The following is a 17495-nucleotide window of genomic DNA, read 5'->3' as shown; positions in this document are numbered from 1 at the left end:
TCCGTCGAGTTATTAGTATTTAGTTGCCGTTTCCTGTTCAATTAGGGATGCCGTTTGAAAATTACATCTCGTTGCGGGAGAAATCTGGATAGATAATCCATGTTAAATTCGCGCTGATCGCATGGTCTGCCGTTCAACGATGAGCAAATCGACGATGAGAAAAGGTGTTGGAGGGGTGTAGTGATAGCGATAAGAAATACGCAGTTAAGTGATTGGATAGCAATTGGTAGGGATAATTGGAGGTGGGCGGTGCCGAATGTTTTAATATCGGTGGTAATCGAGTAATGAATTAAGAAAGATAAAAATATTACGCCGATTAACGCCGTCTTCGCGTTTCGTTTCACTTATCTGCTACATCGTGTATAGTTTCGAATTCTAGTTTCGTTCATATGATTGAACATGTTAGGTCGTTCGAAAAGTTTCTTTCGTTTTAGAAGGAAATAATGGATGCACAACATTTTCCATTTTACATTATCTTATCGAATCACGTATGATCTATTTTGTTTTACAAAGATAAAGATCACAACATTCGACAGATTAGGTTTCATGTTTGTATAAAGATGTGTCGTTGTAAAAGAACGATGGTACGAGAACGATAAAGCAATAAATAGCTTGGAACAAAGATCTTTATTAATATGTTCTTCGTAAAAGGTAATTATCAGGCCTGCTTCACTGTTCTACCGAAAGTATATAAGTCTCAGGCGTGTGCTAGGTTGTTGGTTATCCGTGAACTTTTCGAGTAACGATAGAATATCATGCAGAGCGGGGTTCGTCGGAAGATTATCGAAGTCGCCGGGTCAACGGCTTCGCAAACATCTTTATTGTCGAACGAGCGAGCGTAAAGAGCCGATCGCTTTCACGTGTAAGCTCCTTCGGCTAAATTACGCGCTCGTGTGGTCGAGCATGAATTAGATGATTTAGCTTGATCCGTGCTCGAGCTAGTGGAGCAGACCTGGTCCTACCCTTTCCTAGAGAATGGCTTCCGCTATCGCTGCTTCGAATTCAGAGACAGTAGAGAGCAAAATCTTTTATTTTATTATTTTAGGTTGAATAAGATTAGATTTAATGGGCATTGAATTATGAAATATAACGTAAAGGATGATATTGTGATTATTTTTCCCCAATTGCAAAGTAAAATCGACAGAAGTATTAATTCCACAGTTTTCTTTTTTCAATCTCGGTCTCCAAATATTCCTTACGCTCTGGGAAACAAACATATTATACTCGAGAATTATATTTAATCTAAAATTCCTTTTCTTCCAATGAAAGAAGTTGCAGAGAAGAAAATGATGAATGTATAGTACGATACCTCGTGTTAATCATCCTCTGCGCGATCAAACCGCGACTGTTCAATGGAATGTTTCGCCTCGCAATGCTAGCCAGAATGAATTGTACCGAAAGACATTCCTGGTATCTCTCAGTCAAGTCTTCGTGGCATCTCGCGTGGGTGAACCACATAGTCCGCGACACCTTGAAAAAAATCCGCTGGTCCCGATAATTTATCAGACGTGGGGATCGACGAAAATTTACGTTCCCTTTGCGGATAACGACGAGTTATGATAATGACCGCTTTTATGCAACAAACGGGCATTATACTAATTACCTATGCACGGTTAGCGGTACTTTGTTCATTGTACTGACCATGGGCAGCGATAATTAAAGACCTTTTCACGGCCTGTTCGTTATTAGTTGTGGCTCGTTACCGGTCAATTTATTATTGGATGCGAATGCACTTTTTAATCGAAGATATATGGGAAGCTCTTTGCGATGTTTGATTATGACAAATATTAGAAAAGTTTAGAATGAATCATTAAATTAACACCGTTATCTGTTAACAGCGAGTCACTTAATTAATGTCTTGAAATTAAAATCAAGAACTTAATCACAGAATGTAGACACAAGAGATTGAGGGGTATTCCATAATCGCGACAATTATTCGCGAAATATATTACCAGCAAAGCTTTGTAAGAAAAGATATAAATTACGAGCTGCAATATTAACAAGTTTGGCAATAGAACAAGTAAAATTCTGTAATTTCGTATTGAATATAACAATCAATTTGTTTATAATTATAAATACCGTTCAAACTGCTTGATTCTTCTACTCCATCTGAAATTGTAAAAATAATCAGTATAGCCAAGGTCTATAACCTACAGCTTATTTGTCAATTCGGTAAGATCACTAGTTAGCAAATCATCGTACAAAAAGTCCAAGAACTCGGCCCGAAAATACATTGCATCGTCGTACTTATACCAATCGAAAGAGCCAAGAAGAAGCGAAAAGACGGAGCCCAATCGCGGAATAATAGGCTTAAGATTAAAACCGGTAAATGCACGACTGAAACGGAACATTGTAATTTTCGATACTCGATAATCACACGGATTCGGGCGTCGTTTTAGGTGGCGCACGCTTCGGCTACGTGAGCAATTACGCGCAGAGCAAAAGCTCTCGGATATCGTGCACGCAGCCAGAATTCAGGGTACGACCCAGATCCCAAGCTGTTGTCAGGCTAAGATTTCGCCGAGGCCAATCGATAATTCTTCGCCAGACGATCGATGCTCCTCGCCCGTATCAACCGCTATTATTCGTTGCGTGGATTTTCTACGCTGTTAATTGCTTTTATGGGAACCGCGGATCGAGAAAGTTGCAATTTTACCATCTGCTTAAAATTAAGTTTTTGATCGATGATCCATAATTTTAGTAAGTAATAGGATGAAGAAGGGTAAAATGGTAAAGATGGAAACGTGAATTTTGAAGATTAACAGTTGGAAGTAGCAAGTTCCGAAGGGTTTGAAACAACAATATAAATTCTGATACGATTACGTTTGTTTGACACTTGATTTATAAACAATCGTTTATTGTTAGTTTTTTGTTTTGACATATTTCTATCGAATATTATCTTCTACAATTTTTCTTAAATAAAACCGATCGCCTGTTTTTATTCTAGAACCATTAAGACGTTTAAAATGGTGTTTCGAAAGTTTCAGTATGATGAAGTTGTATCGATTATAATCATCTACTCGATCAGACATCCTAGTTAGTAAAATACAAATCTTATTTCTACTTCTTCGGTGGTATGAAAACGGTCTCTGAATAGACCTCATCGAATCTTATATCGAACCTTGTTCAATCACCTGATCCTTGAATTCAAACTGACCCCGTCATGGTTACTGAAACATAGAACTATCGCCTAATTAATCACGCGTTGTCGTATACGCGCTTTCGTTCAATTATTCACGTTTCTCGAGGAAGCGTCGAGAGGCGTCGAACTCTCGAGTGGCTCGACCTCTCTAAACGCTCGAGAAATTATTATCTGATCAATCAGTGGCGTGATACAGCGCGCCGATCAATCGGATCGAACCTGATGTTTTGTAGCGAAACGATCGCAGAATAATCGGTGAATTAATCAAACGGCGAATTATCGTGCGATCGAGGATTCTATTAATCAGACGATCACGGCCATGACGATCGTCTTATTGCCTCGTTACGGGACTTATTGTCGGCCAGCCGATCTCTCTAATCGGCGGCGAGATGAAAGATGAAATCGTCAGCCTGGAACTGCCTAATGAGACAGCTTCTATATCAATAATACATATTCTACATAGAAATTTCATTTTAATTTCTGAATTTTATAATTTCAACAATCTTATTCATTGGAAATTCTTATTTTATATTTTTCGTATTTTTTACTCTTTGATCATTTCAAGAAATATTACAATGCAAATTTTTTTTCTTGTCATTAGTTTTCACACCTTGGGTGTCGCCCACGTTTTTTCACTAAATATCTATGGCGGCAAGAGACTTTTAAATATTGACTTTTCAACGCCATACTAGCCAATTCGCAGAATTGATTTCTTTAAATACATATCCTTGGAGAATAGCGTGAAATGAATAACCGGTCCTAGGGTCAGCAACCGTGGTCGTAAACACTCGCGATCAGCTGATGAGATGTCTATCTTTAAGATCACGAGTGTTCCAAGAAATATACATTACGGTACTGGTGGCCCGTTCGTGTAAGTACGCAAATATAAACGTGCACTTTCGATGCTTGGTTCGATGACTAACATCTCTCTCCTTTGTGAACACTGGCAAAGACATTGCGAGTCATTGACATATAGATTGCTCTCAAAGAAATCTATTTAACTCTCTTGTCTTATTATAAATGCATTTTTTTAACTCTTAATTATCATCGTAGTGTCACAAGTACTCCAAAAACAAGTAACTTATCTGAACAATTCAAACGAATAGCACGCTACTTATATTCGCCATCTCCACGCACCATCGTAGCCGCACGCTGTCGTAAATTCTCGAATCACTTTTTCGATTTTCTCCAAGCTGCAGTCGGGAATCAGTTTCCGCGTTGGACGTTTACGAGCTGCTTGGCGACGAATAATCCGCGCGACGTAATTGCTACGTGCGTCCCGGCGAGACACGCCGCGTTTGCGTGGCAAACGTTTGCTGGTTGCCGGCGCGGCGTAGCGCAGCGCGACGCTTTGGTATCAGCCGGTGCAATTAGCGTCCGCGAACGATTCATGTCGGGTTAATAAATTGAAAGGACGCAGCTGACCCACGATCGGAAGCACGTTGATCGCGGATCGAGCGTGACGGAGGTGAAACGATCGAGTATAAATTCCTTTCTGTCGGGTTTCTAATCTGGTACCGGTTACGACTGCTCTTCCATTTCGTTGTCATACTTCTGTAATGATTCTTCTTATTGGTATATCGCCTTGCATTCGTGTAGATTTAAGTTATGGTAATTGAACTGTGGTAAAGAAATACAATACAAGATGCGATTCGCCATTAAATTGGCATCTGCTTTTCTCTTTTATATAATCAAGAATATCGTATGTACCATGACAATACGAATATCGAATATTTAAGTGGGATATGAATATTTCAGATATCAAATTCATTAGCTTCGGTGTTTCTACATTCTTTTCGGTTTCATTATTGTTTCTAAACGACTGGTATATGGTATATCATATCATCGTACAATTTTCTGGAAACAATAAATTCTGTTCAATTCTGGAATTGGGGTTAGGTATTGCGCACAGAAAAGGGAATCCTTTTATAATGGAAATTAGCAGTGTATAACGTTGTTCTAATTAATTAGAATAATTATTTGTACGAAAAAGTCCAGCAACACTACGAAGCAATTTCCACTATCCTTAACCCAATTCCATTCTTGCTTCTGAATCTTTCCATACGCTTTAACATCTACTTACAACCTCGTAGTTCAAGAGTCGTTGAAACGTAGCCAAAGGATCTTAAATCAAGCTTCGGCTCGGGTGGTACACCCAACTACGCTCCAAAGCATTTCAATGACACACAAAGTGCAAAAACAGATGGAACGAGTTCCGACGATTGGAATGTTCGAATCGATATCGATACCATCGTGGTATCTCCAGCCAGCTGGATAATTATCTGACTATCGGATCTTCGCGTCGCGACAACTCTCGAAGCTCGATTACCTCGCAATGACTTATTCGCAGCGTTAATTGCGCCGATAAGCGCGAGCATACGAACGAGCATTAGTTAGTTTGTTTGGAAACTTTACTTCGTTCTGCTTTATTTCTACTCATTTCTAAGATTTCGTTTTCAATGTACATATCAATGTATCATGACTGGAAGCTTTTACATCGTTATGATTGCAATGTCGTATTTTTCAATAAAATGGTAGTGCAAACATTGTGTCTTATATAGAAATTATATTCTATAAGGTTATATTTTGTTTGAAGTGTTTATTGTTTAAATATATCATTGCGTTTCCAACGTTTCAGAAAATCGACTACATCGTCTTCGTTCTCCTCATTGCGATATTTTTCTTCGATCCTCCTCCGAGGAATTTTTCCGTTACGCCTCCGATATCGTTTTTCTTCCTACTTCAGTAAGTCGCTTGGAGAGTGGAATATCGAGCAGCCACGATCCGACTCTCGATCGACGATCAATATAACTGCAAGAGATACTTTCGATCGCTGCTACGAGCGCAATGTACGCCCACCCGCCGAAGACCCGTTATCGGTTGCTCTTATCACTGATCTTCGCTTCTGGAACGAGCAGTTCCTCGAAACGCCAGAGCGATCTCGTTTCCTCGGAAAATCGTGGCGGTGACTGAAAAATAATCGACCGTCTGCCGGTGTTTCAAGAAGATTGAAAATCTCGAACGTCGAACTGCTCTTTCCTTCGTTCGACAGGCAATCTTTTTTCCACACTGACGTCAAAGGCTTCTATATAGAAGCTTTCAAGTGAAATTGAAAATTCAGTGAATGGAGCAATACTCCGTAAAATCGAAAGTGTAAGTAACCTTGAAGAAATCATAAAATTTAATGGCGTACGGAACGATAAACAGTTCGTTTCATCGATAGGAATACGAAGAAATTTGCAAAAATTCATTCTCATCGCTATTATTAAGATCTATCCTGTCTTTTATAAGATCTGTAATCTTTATCATTTCGGTTCTCAAATAATAGTAATGATTTCCCATAGCAGAAGATTATTACGAATCATTAATCATTTAAATATCCACTGGAAACCAAAAGAAATGTTCACACAACTTCTATTCTCGATTGTTCTAATAAAGCGGAACAAAAAGCATCAGCTATCACCAGTGGAAATCCCATATAGGCTGTTATATGTACACGAAATGTAGAACACGCGCTTTCCCATAGTTGAATCCATTGAGGCGCCTTGCTCTGCGTCGAGAGTGGCGCGTTCTCCGATTAAAATTCGCTCACCAATTAGTAGTTTGATCCCGTTCTGCGTCGGACAGTCTGGTCCGCCCTCGACCCTCCGTTTCTACTCGTAAATAACGAGGATCGCGCGGGCGTGAGACCCGCCACAGGGGCTACGTCGATAGCAACGACTAGGGACGGGACGTCTGAATGCGAAAAAGCTGGCGAACTCTCGAGGAAACGGAGAAAGGCGGGTCTTCGTTCGTTTCATTCAAGCTGCGTCTCTTCCATTGCTCCAATCTTGGCTTTCCAATATCATAACGTCTATGTACATTTTCTTTCAGTAAGAGATGATAACGAGAAATAAATAAATCGAAGCATTGCTTGGAATAGAAATGAATAGAGTTGGAGATACGAAAGATAGAATGTGATAGGAATCTAATTATCTCTGGACTCGAAACGTTAATTTGGATTTTTCTTAATGCTTGAAGTATTTGCAGCGTGGTATATCTTTTTTTTCAATGAAGCATCTTTTTATCTAGTTTTATATACATTTCGTTTTTCTAGTATTAAGGTTTTGCGGTCATATGGAAATACCAATATTATCGAAATTTACAACGTATTTCTCTAGTGTTTGCAATAAGACGAATAAAATGTCGAGCCAATATTCTCATAGTACTGCGTACAGAGAAACTAATCACAAAACTAATTCTGACGAGTTTCTCAAACAAAAGCCATATAGGATCGACAGAACCTGGTATCAAGCACGAAGCTCAAGATCGTCAGAGGCGCGATCCACGCAGTCTGTACGGACACGTTCGGTACACCAAGCCGCTACGTGATTATGGTTATCACCCGGCCGATTGGATCGAGCGTATTAGCCACGCACGAACTCGCCGCGCGCATTCTAGACCACACTGGCGAGCGACCGAACGAGCGTCTATATACGTATGAACGTATGGAATACTTTCAGACGAGATCGAGATGAGGATTTCTGAGAAAGTTTTCCGCCATGCTTCTAGTGGCACACGCTCGACCCGTGCGAACTCGTCTCCAGTCGCTTCTTCTTCTTTGATCTTTGCCTTTCTTCACTTCTTATCTTTTCGCGTCTCCTGTGACGCGACGATTCACTGGAATTCGCTCTTAATTGAGACTACGTTACGTACATATGTCTATAAATAAACCATGCTGATATATCGTTGAACTACTTATTCTTGTTAAAATCGAGATCGACAGATTTTAGCGATGTTCGATCAGTTTATTTATCAAAGTTCGATTTATCAAGGATTTTTATATGTGAAGATCACAGGGGTTCTTTCTAATTTTATTGTCACTTCGTGACTAAATTTTCAATATAAAACGACTAAAAATTTTAACAGGGTTAAGAATTTTAAGCCACTGCTTTGTAAAATATGACTATAATAGAAAATGTGACTTATCGCGTTCTTTCCCCGTACTCTTCGTATTTGGGTATTTTTCATTCTGGACTTTATCGTATTTGAAATCTTCCAATACGTTTCGAATATTTGCTTTAATTAACATCGATTTAACCAATGCTCTTTTCAAAGAATCATCGCTTTATAGAAAGATTAGAATTTTCAGCACTGAATTGATCCATCTTCAAAGAAACTTGAAATTACAAAATGGAAAAAGTAGTGCTCGTCTTGATCGTCGATCGGATTTCTAAGAATCGCGAGAGATTCAAGAATCGATTGGTTAAGAAGGAATTCGAATCTGGATCCTCGATTTGCCGGACGATTGACCCGGCCGATTGAGCTATTCAGGTCGTCGACAAATTACTTCTTCCTAAGTCTAATGTTTCAAACGGCTGCCGCCCACAATTTCATCTCGCGCCACGAACCTTCCAGCAAATTGCCTCTCCTTTCCGCGGGTTTTCATCTTCCTGCCGTTCGTTTCGCCAAAGTTAATGATATCCTCGAGTTTCCCAGGTTCTTCGTATTTCGTCTTTCTTTTCCGTTCCGATGCAGTTTTTCTTCTCGCGGTTTTAGTCGTTGCGTGCGCCGATCGTTACGCGTTTAACGAGCCACTCGGTAACGCGTTCCCAACAAATCCATCCAGAACGATCGGCGGATAAAGTCAGGGCGTGGTCCCGCGTCATTTTGGCGTCGCGATGCGCGAAGGGGTCAGCCGTTAGAACGTGTTCCACGTTGGAAACCAATGGAAAGTTTCGATAGAAAATTGCCAGCTCGCTGGGGAAACTGACTTGATAAGAATTGGGATTCTGGTACAGTGATACAGTGGTACAGCGTTCTTTTTTTTTATTTTTTTAGAGGGGCTGGAAGATTTATGGAAGTCGTTTTGGGACATGAGGTTTGCGTGTGTAAGGTACATACACGATCGCTATTATTTACGATTTTCTGTTTCTCGCGAAGCGTACATTGTTGGCGTGCGGGGCCTACTGTAAAGTCTCTCGAAGGCCGTGGGATCTTAACCCTTTCACTGATAAACTGTGGCTATACTCATTCACTAGATCTGTGGACGAAGATTGGTTTTATTCGCTTTCCACGATAGAATATTCTGCAAAAACGCAGTGTTCGTGAAAATTATATTAATATCAATTTCGGGTACAGTCTCCGCGAGGTAATTTCTAGGCAATCATCGAGCGACAGGATGTATCATATTTCCGTGTGTACGAAACACGGAAAAAGCGGCATTGCGAGGCGCCGTTCGTGCTTTGCACGTCGCGCATGATCGACGAGCGGTACGCAGAAGTCGATAGTCTGTCGAAAGGTGAAAGATCGAAGGTTAATAGGGGTCGAGCGTTTTTTATCGCATTACGGCGAATATTCTGGCCTAAGTAGTGAACACGAGTTGGCCTTTGTGCGAAGACTTTCCACAAATAAGATGTTCCCCTGGGTATTAATCAACGCTTAATACGTTCGCTTACTCGCGCGAATCTGATCCGGGGATACGCGCGAGCAATTTCCGTGAAATCGTTTAACGTGAACGTATTAGAAAAATTCTAGCGCGGTGTAAAACACGAGAAGATTGCAAAGATTCCATGGATTCCGAGTCTGCGTTAGCAGGCTTGTTTGCCAACAGATCGTCAGAGTGTTTTACAAGATTTGGATTTTTCTAATAACGAAAAGAGAAAATTCGATGTTCGATTCGATGATTATTTAGAAATATAATATCCATAATCTATATACAATTTAATATTAATGTAATCTATATCTATAATCTATATATAATCTAGTATTTAGATTATAAGCCTAGATTAGATTTCTTTGACGAACGAACGATCCAGAGAGAAATCCCTCGTTCGCTAGACCACTAATCTGTGATTAGACTTCTTCTGATTCCAGCGTCCAAATAGCTGACGCCTGGAGCTCCAGGCAATCGCGTGAAAGTGGCTGTTACTTCCGAAAACCATAAGAACAGAAGAAATCAATCGTACAACAGCAGAACTAAAAAGGAGAAATCCTTTATTTGCTATCCCAGAATCAAGCCAGTCAAACCATGCGCATCTTCCTCTTGTCTAATCCCAACTTTTTAACAACAGACTCTTAAAACTAACCTCTAGACAATAAATAAAAAAAACTGATAAAAAGAAACGAAAGGAGAAAAAGACGAAGAAGGAGAAGGGTAGAAATATCCTCCGTATGAAATCGTCAAATTTCACCTATCAATTTTCAAAATGCATCGACTCGGCCTCCGAAGCGATCGGACGAATGGAAGGAAACATGATCCAAGCTACCTGTCCGTCGCGGTGTGATTATAATTGCAGATCTGGCATTCAGGATCGGCATTACCGAGTGGTGAAACCTTCGTCGCGATTCGCCATGAGAAACGTACAGGGGAATCGATTATTCGGAGAGAGGTGCGCGTATTGGTGCCGTTCAACGACTAATTAAGCGATTATAGCGACTCTCGAGCTAGCTAACGAGTGTTAATCCGCAGCCAAGTCGTGGCCGATAGAGCCAGCGCAGGGTCAGCTTGAGCGCACGCTCGCGCGAGCACCGCGATAATTTTACTTATCAGCGTGTTTAGACGAAGCTCCCTCTTTCCAATGGAAACGATCTTCCTTTCTCTTTCTGGCCGTTTAGTTTCCTCTGTCTAGTAGTCCGTCTTCAATTAAAATCAATTTCTTCGACACGATGAAACTGAATATTTGTATTCGAGAGCGTTTTCAAGTTACGACGATATTTTCTATGTCGCGACGAATGTAATAGGGAACGAGCTTTCAAACAATCGGTCTTGCGTTGATTTGTTTCTTCTTGAAACCATAAGTGTCGTCTTCAAATAGTACTCTTTCAAGATAAATAGGTTCAACAAGTAGTACTAAAATACAAATGACTCGACTAATTAAGGATAATTTGGCAATTCAAAAGCATGTTTTAATTCAAGCGAATAACAGATTCACGCTTGTAAAACGGTTTTGTGGTTAAAACAAATCTTTGCCTAAATTCCATTTCTTCGATTAAGAGTATGAAATTGCAGAAACAGTCTTCTTATAATCATAGTGTGCAGAGGTACGATATTAACCGATGATTTTATTTATTTATTGATTTTATATTACCTTACCTAAGAGCGCTTCGAAGTAACGATATCGGCGCATTTCTAACCGTTAGTTAACCCGTGCGCACATTCGTCTCGTCAAAGAATCCGCCATCGAGCTTAAAAAAGGAAAAAACACCAGGATGCTGAAAGAAACCAACTTATTAAACCTCGCGTACATTCTATCCGCTAGATCCCATGGATTTTTTCTGGCGAAAGCACATCGATTTCCTGGCTCGGTTATTCAAATTACCGTTAAACCGAGCCGCTTGAGGAATCCCTGGTAGCGCGCGTGGATCGCCGGTTACGATGGACGAGCGAGAGTCGCGCGACTGCGATCGTAACGCGTCTGAATCCTCGCGTCCGCAGCAACGGCGAGGCGCGACTAATTAAGCGATTAGCGGCTCGCTAGCGCATCGAGGTATTAATCCGTAGCGTGGTCGCGGTCGAAACGACGGGACACGACTTTGCTTCGTTCTACGAAATAGTAGAGGAAGAAGAAGAAGAGGAAGAAACGTACGAAGAAGAAGACGAAGAAGAGAAGGAAGAAGCCTCTCTCCTGGCTAGATCTTTCTCTGTTAGCGAGCGATCAGCAAGCATCTGGCTCGATCGACGCCAATAATTCAACCGGGTGTCGGTGAATTACACGTTCCGCTACGCCCTGCAGCCCCTTTTCACGGCGCTCGACGTTTTCATTTTAATAGAAATCGATCGTGCTCACAGTCACAGCGTACTCGCGTTATAGCGATGGGAACTAGCGAGCTATATGAAAAAGAAACGTGGATCCATAGAGAGGTAGAAAATGAACGAAGGTGGTGGAGGGGGGGGGGGGGAGATGAATCGCGAGCGTGCAATTAGAAATCGGGGATCTACGGGGCGGCAATAAATCCAAAAAGCAACACGGCTAATGGCGCACGCGTATTGACGTATCCATCCGACTATCGTTCATCTTTCTCACGAGTCGCGGCGGTACGCATCGTCCGCCTCGCGGCTACTCGCGATCTTCTCGACGCTCCCCTCTCTTACAACCCCTTTTTTGCATCTGCATCTCCTCCTCCTACTCTTCTTCTTCTGCTTCTTCTTCTCCTTCTTTCTTCATTATCATCGTCGTCATTTTCTTCTTCTTGGTTTTCTTCATCTTCGTTATGTTTATTCGTTATTCTCCCTGACTTGCTTATTACTCGGCATGTGAAAAGGATAGCGGATCAAGCGGATTCCTGTCGGCGTGGCGGCGACTCGCGAGGTGGAGTGGACGCGCGTCGTGAGCATAAGTACGCTTGATTTACGCTAAAAGCCGAGTACTCGGCCCCGGTTCGTTCAATCTTTATCGAGGGGGTAATGCGATGATGATGGACGAGCGACGATTTGTAGAGGCAGAATGCGCGCCACGCCGCGTCGGTCCACGATATATGCGCCTCCGTCGTCGTGGAACGGTTATTATTGTAACTCGATCTCGGCATACGGCGTCGAAGCCGGGTAGAAAGCGCTGGAATTTCGTAGGCCTCGAGTACCATCGGGGGAAACTTGCCGAGGGAATTGTTTTGGAGGGGCGCAACTGGCATTTTAGTCTGTTTCGTGGGAATCGAAAGCGATGAAGTCATTTCGCAGGGGTCGCCGACATGTTCGGTCAGATACCGTGATCGATCGTTAAAGAATCTGTCGTAGTGAAAGTGATTTTTTCGGTGGAAAATAATTTCACGTTGCGATGACTTGTTCCTATACTCAGGACGATTTCTTAATTTTTTTATAAAGAACCATCACAAAAATGTTTCGGAAAATATCGTTAGATTCTCCAAAAACAGTTCTGAACTATGGTTTTAACGATTTTCGTATTAGATGTAATGATCAAAGTCCATAAAATTTGTATGTTTTAGAAGAGCAGGAGGATTTATAAATTCATTGGCCAAGAGGGTTAAATCCTCTCTCAAACTCTAAGGGATTACAGCAGGTCTGAAAGGTTTTCATTAAGAGAGAACCTCAGTGTCCCAAAAGTTTGATCTTCACCAATATGCTTTCACCTCGTAACATCCAACCCACGACTTCTCTCCATTATCCATTCTAATTCGCTTCATCTCACTCGTCAACCCTCCGGAGATTTTGTCCGGACGCAAAATTCCTCCGATAAACGTCCATCTACCTTCCTCCTTCCTCTCTGAATCCTAGCGAACGACTGCGAACGCAAATGGGCGCACGTTTCCACGGAAATACGTGAACGATCGCCGAAGGCTGCATAGAAAATCGGGAAGCGACCGAGGGAAGAAACGGGCACGGTTAATCGTGTCGTAAACATCGAGAACGGTGCTAGCCGACGTGATTTCTCGAAGCAAGGAAATGCAAGATCGCGCTGCCCGCCGCGACCTTTTTTAACGATCCGGCGCAGCCGCTCGGATTACCATAACCGATCGATTACCGAGCCTACTACGAGCGCGGAGCGGTTTCACCGCTCGATGAAGACGTTAAGGTACGCTCTAGGACTGCCTGCAGCCCAAGAAGGCCGGCATCGTCTTTATGTCACGAGGAGCACCACGAGCGTTTTCACACATCGCACCTGGACAGTGTTCGTGAGCCAGACTTTTTTCTTTTTCGTGGAAACGCTTGGATACGTAACATTATTTCCGAGAAATGCCCGGAAGAACGTGATCGTTTGTGCTAATTCAGAAACAGGTAGTTGCGCGTTTATGGAGACTGATGTCGTGTTTCTGGAGACGCGTTTCATGATTTTCAGCAATAAGGAAGACTTAATGATACGAATATCAAAGGGGTTCACTCGTAGAAAGATGAAATATTCTAGGATAATTTTGAGGATGAATGTGTGTATCACGTAGCATAAGCAACAGTAATATAAAGCTTTAGTATTAGGTTGTCGCAAAAGTTTCTTTCGTTCCATAAGGTGATAATAGATGAACAACAATTTCTGTTTTATACTATTTTATTGAATTAAGTATGATCCATTTCGTTCTATTTCTATTATTATGTTCGTGCATAATTCAATAAACTAATATAAAACAAGAAACATTGTGCGTCTATTATTTCCTTATAAAACGAAAGAAACCTTTCGGACAACCTAATATATACGTACTAAAGAAATTTTAAAATTCCACTTTTTTTATATCGATGCTTCAAACGAAGAAGTATTTTTCAATTTGTTACAAAACTTTAAAGTTGTCTTTCTACATCGTAGGAAATTTCTTTCTTCCGGAATTGATCGAAGGAAATTTGTCTTTAGGTAATCAACGAATCGGTCTTTCCAAACTAGGAAAGTTTCATTTTCATAAGCCCAAGCCTGCTATTCGATGATCAAAGGGATTGTATACTGTACAGCACGTGTTACATGTCAAAAGTGTATTAACACTGGTAACCCGGGAATTCGCAAGCGTACACGAGTTTGCCCACTGGCATTGGGCATTATCATCGCCTTGCCATGTAATCGCTTGTATAACTTACGCCACTATGAATTATCATTAACGCCCTGAGCGATCACCCTCGGGCAGATTTCGAGCTGTTGCTCGTGTGTTCATTCGCAACGGCACGCGTCAGAGGCACGTGATCACGCATGTCAGTCAGCTTTCCAAAAGAGACGAGTTAAGCTTCTCCGGTTTCTTCTTTTCAATAAGAAGATAAAGAATCATTCCATCAGAAATTCGTACATTCCACACCGTAACTTATTAATATCAAATTATTTTTATTGTTTTCGATCCATTTCTATCCTTCAATGTTAAAAAATATCTTAAAGGACAAAACACGACCAAATGCTTACTGAAATGCGTGATTTCTCGATTCAATCCTACGTCAAACACCTTTTTAAAACATTGAAGATAACTTTCTCTTGCTAAAATGCGGGCAAAACTAAAATATAGAAATTAGAGGATTACAGAAAGATCGAACATCCATCTAACTCTTACTCCCATATCGATCGCAATTGTTGTCATCGAGTAACGAAAGCGAAACCAACTCTAAGGAAGAACGTGGTTGAACCGTCCAAGATCGTATCGCTCATATATCGAGTCTAATCGGTGAACAACGACAAGATCGCGAGGTAACATCGGTCGTGCGTCAATCGAACGATCCGATCGACGGCGGATAGCGTCCTTGTGCATCGATATCCGATTCCACGTCGCGCTCACGATTAAGACAATAAGATTTTACGACGTCCTCTATTTCATTTGTCGCTGGTTATGCCAACGATTCGATCTCGGCCCGCGTTTGGCTATTACATTTTCATCGATATACAGAGTCAGCAGTCAAGCAGTCAAGATTTTACCGGAAGATGACCTACTCCGGGTGGCGCAAATAGGCACGGCTAAAAGCCGATCATTTAATAACTTATACGTCAGTTCTCGATTACGATCGACCGTGGTGCCAGCCCGAATCGGATCACGGTCTGTAATCAAATGCTGTTACCGACTTTTATTACGCCGTTAATGCGGGACGATCGGTTCATGGATTGGCTCGCGAATGCGTCCTGCGTTCCTTGCTACGTATTTTTCAGTCACCAGTGCCTCGGTGTGTGCGTGTGTTCATTGTGCCGCGAAGAGTAGAGAGAAAAGTCTTTAATCGATACTGTAAATTCGACCCATCTCGAAGCACATCGTTAAGTCTCCAATGTGTTTATGGGTTGCACGAACGATTTCGAGGGGTAATTAATTTTTCGAACTTCTGTGTTACAGGTTGCACGGATGCCTACGGCAGACCCGTTCTCGAGTTCGAGGACGAGCCGACCAGAAGGGAGACCCTGTCTGTTAAGGAAGTGTCGTCGTTTCTACTCTACCTCGCCCGTTTGCCCAGGTAATTACGTAGCTGGCTTACTTTTGATTATTTGGACGACAAATTTGTTATTTCGCCAAATGAACGGACCATTAAGTTATGCAATAAGTAACAGGAATTTTTCAGTATGTACAGTCTCGTTTGCATCGTCACGTAATGACAAATTAATTTCACGCTAGCAGAATGAAGTTGACACTGGTTAACTATTTACGTTATAAAGGAAAGTAAATTGTGCCATATCTGTAAAATGTCAGGTGTCGGGTGAGTTATGAATGGGCGTGTTCATTAGGTGAAAAGGAACAAGTATCTGTACCGGTAATTAATCATCGGTGTATTTTCCTTTATTTTCAACATTTTTGCCATCGTTCTACTAAGTTTCCTATTCGCTTTTTACGAAACCCCGGTTGTAACGAGTTCCATTACTCCTAACAAATTATCTAATATCTTTGTATCCCACGATAAGGAAACTATGTACAAACAGACTGTAGAATATATCCAGAAATAAAGACATATTTCGTTACAAGCTACTAGATAGGAAATAATAATTCCAACGTGATACTTGGATAATCGATTTCCGATATTCGATAAGTACTCGCTATACAGCATCGCCATCCGTATCTTTCACGCGTTACGCTCGAAATCAAGGATATATTGCGATGACCGCTTTTCTCGGCAATCACCGTGGAATAATAACGGCGATTCATTAATCCACTCGGCGAGGAACGAGCTTTCCAGCCGGACGAACATGATCGACGACGGTTTCCGTAATAATTATAATTTTCCATGGCCGCGACATCGACGACACGCCCACAGTAATCACGGACAAGGTGCAAAATCGCTACTTGAATATCGTGCTTCAACTACGAATTTCCTAGACGTCAGAGCATGGCCCGTCCCGCGAGACAAATCGTGACGCGGTTATTAATTAACCGAGGGCGCGACGTTTTTTCTAATTAGCCCACTGGGCCGAGGCTAATCGGAATCCAGTTGAAAAATGGCTATCGTCGGTAATTACCGTGCTTGTTGCTCGATAATTCAATTACGCTGATAAACGACCGGCCTTATCGGGATTTTCAATCAATCCATCGTCTCGAAGGACTAACGAGGACCTTCCTCGTTCGACGTCCTCTTCACGTGGTTCAGAGTTCGTGAAATTTGTATGATACTTCGACCACGCGTCTAGCAACGTCGATCGTTAGAAAGCTTGCTGCTTCACCGACTGACTTTAATGGTGTCATTAATATTTCCACGAAAACTCTGTCACAATGTCCGTACGTCGACCGCGTTGTTTGCATAAATTCCCAAAGGTGAAACTCTACCTACGTACAAACGTTCGTAGAAATTAATTTCCATGTTCCTGGCGCGCTGCCTTCTATTCTTCTCTGTCGAAATCGCGAGTTATTATCTCGCGATTTCACACCATGTACACATTGTATTTACTAATCGCTGGTAATTAAGCTGACGAACGACGCGCAGATTGTCTCTAGTCCGGCCCGTACCGAGGTGCGATAAATAATCGAAACGGAGAAACAGGTGTCGCCC

The 17495-nt window shown here is 41.7% G+C and overlaps 1 protein-coding gene across 6 annotated transcripts in view; it reads left to right on the top strand.

Annotated features, from left to right (window-relative positions):
- LOC117204583 overlaps window positions 1–17495 on the top strand; it is a 305110-nt gene that overhangs the window by 186084 nt on the left and 101531 nt on the right. For all 6 annotated transcript variants that reach the window (XM_033442133.1, XM_033442131.1, XM_033442132.1 and 3 more), the window contains exon 7: window positions 15857–15974. In XM_033442133.1, coding sequence (XP_033298024.1) covers window positions 15857–15974 — 118 coding nt within the window. The remainder of the gene's footprint in view (window positions 1–15856; window positions 15975–17495) is intronic.

This window comes from Bombus bifarius, unplaced genomic scaffold (assembly GCF_011952205.1).
Source record: "Bombus bifarius isolate JDL3187 unplaced genomic scaffold, Bbif_JDL3187 scf7180000007978, whole genome shotgun sequence".
NCBI lineage: Eukaryota > Metazoa > Arthropoda > Insecta > Hymenoptera > Apidae > Bombus > Bombus bifarius.
This window is presented reverse-complemented; position numbering and strand designations above follow the sequence as displayed.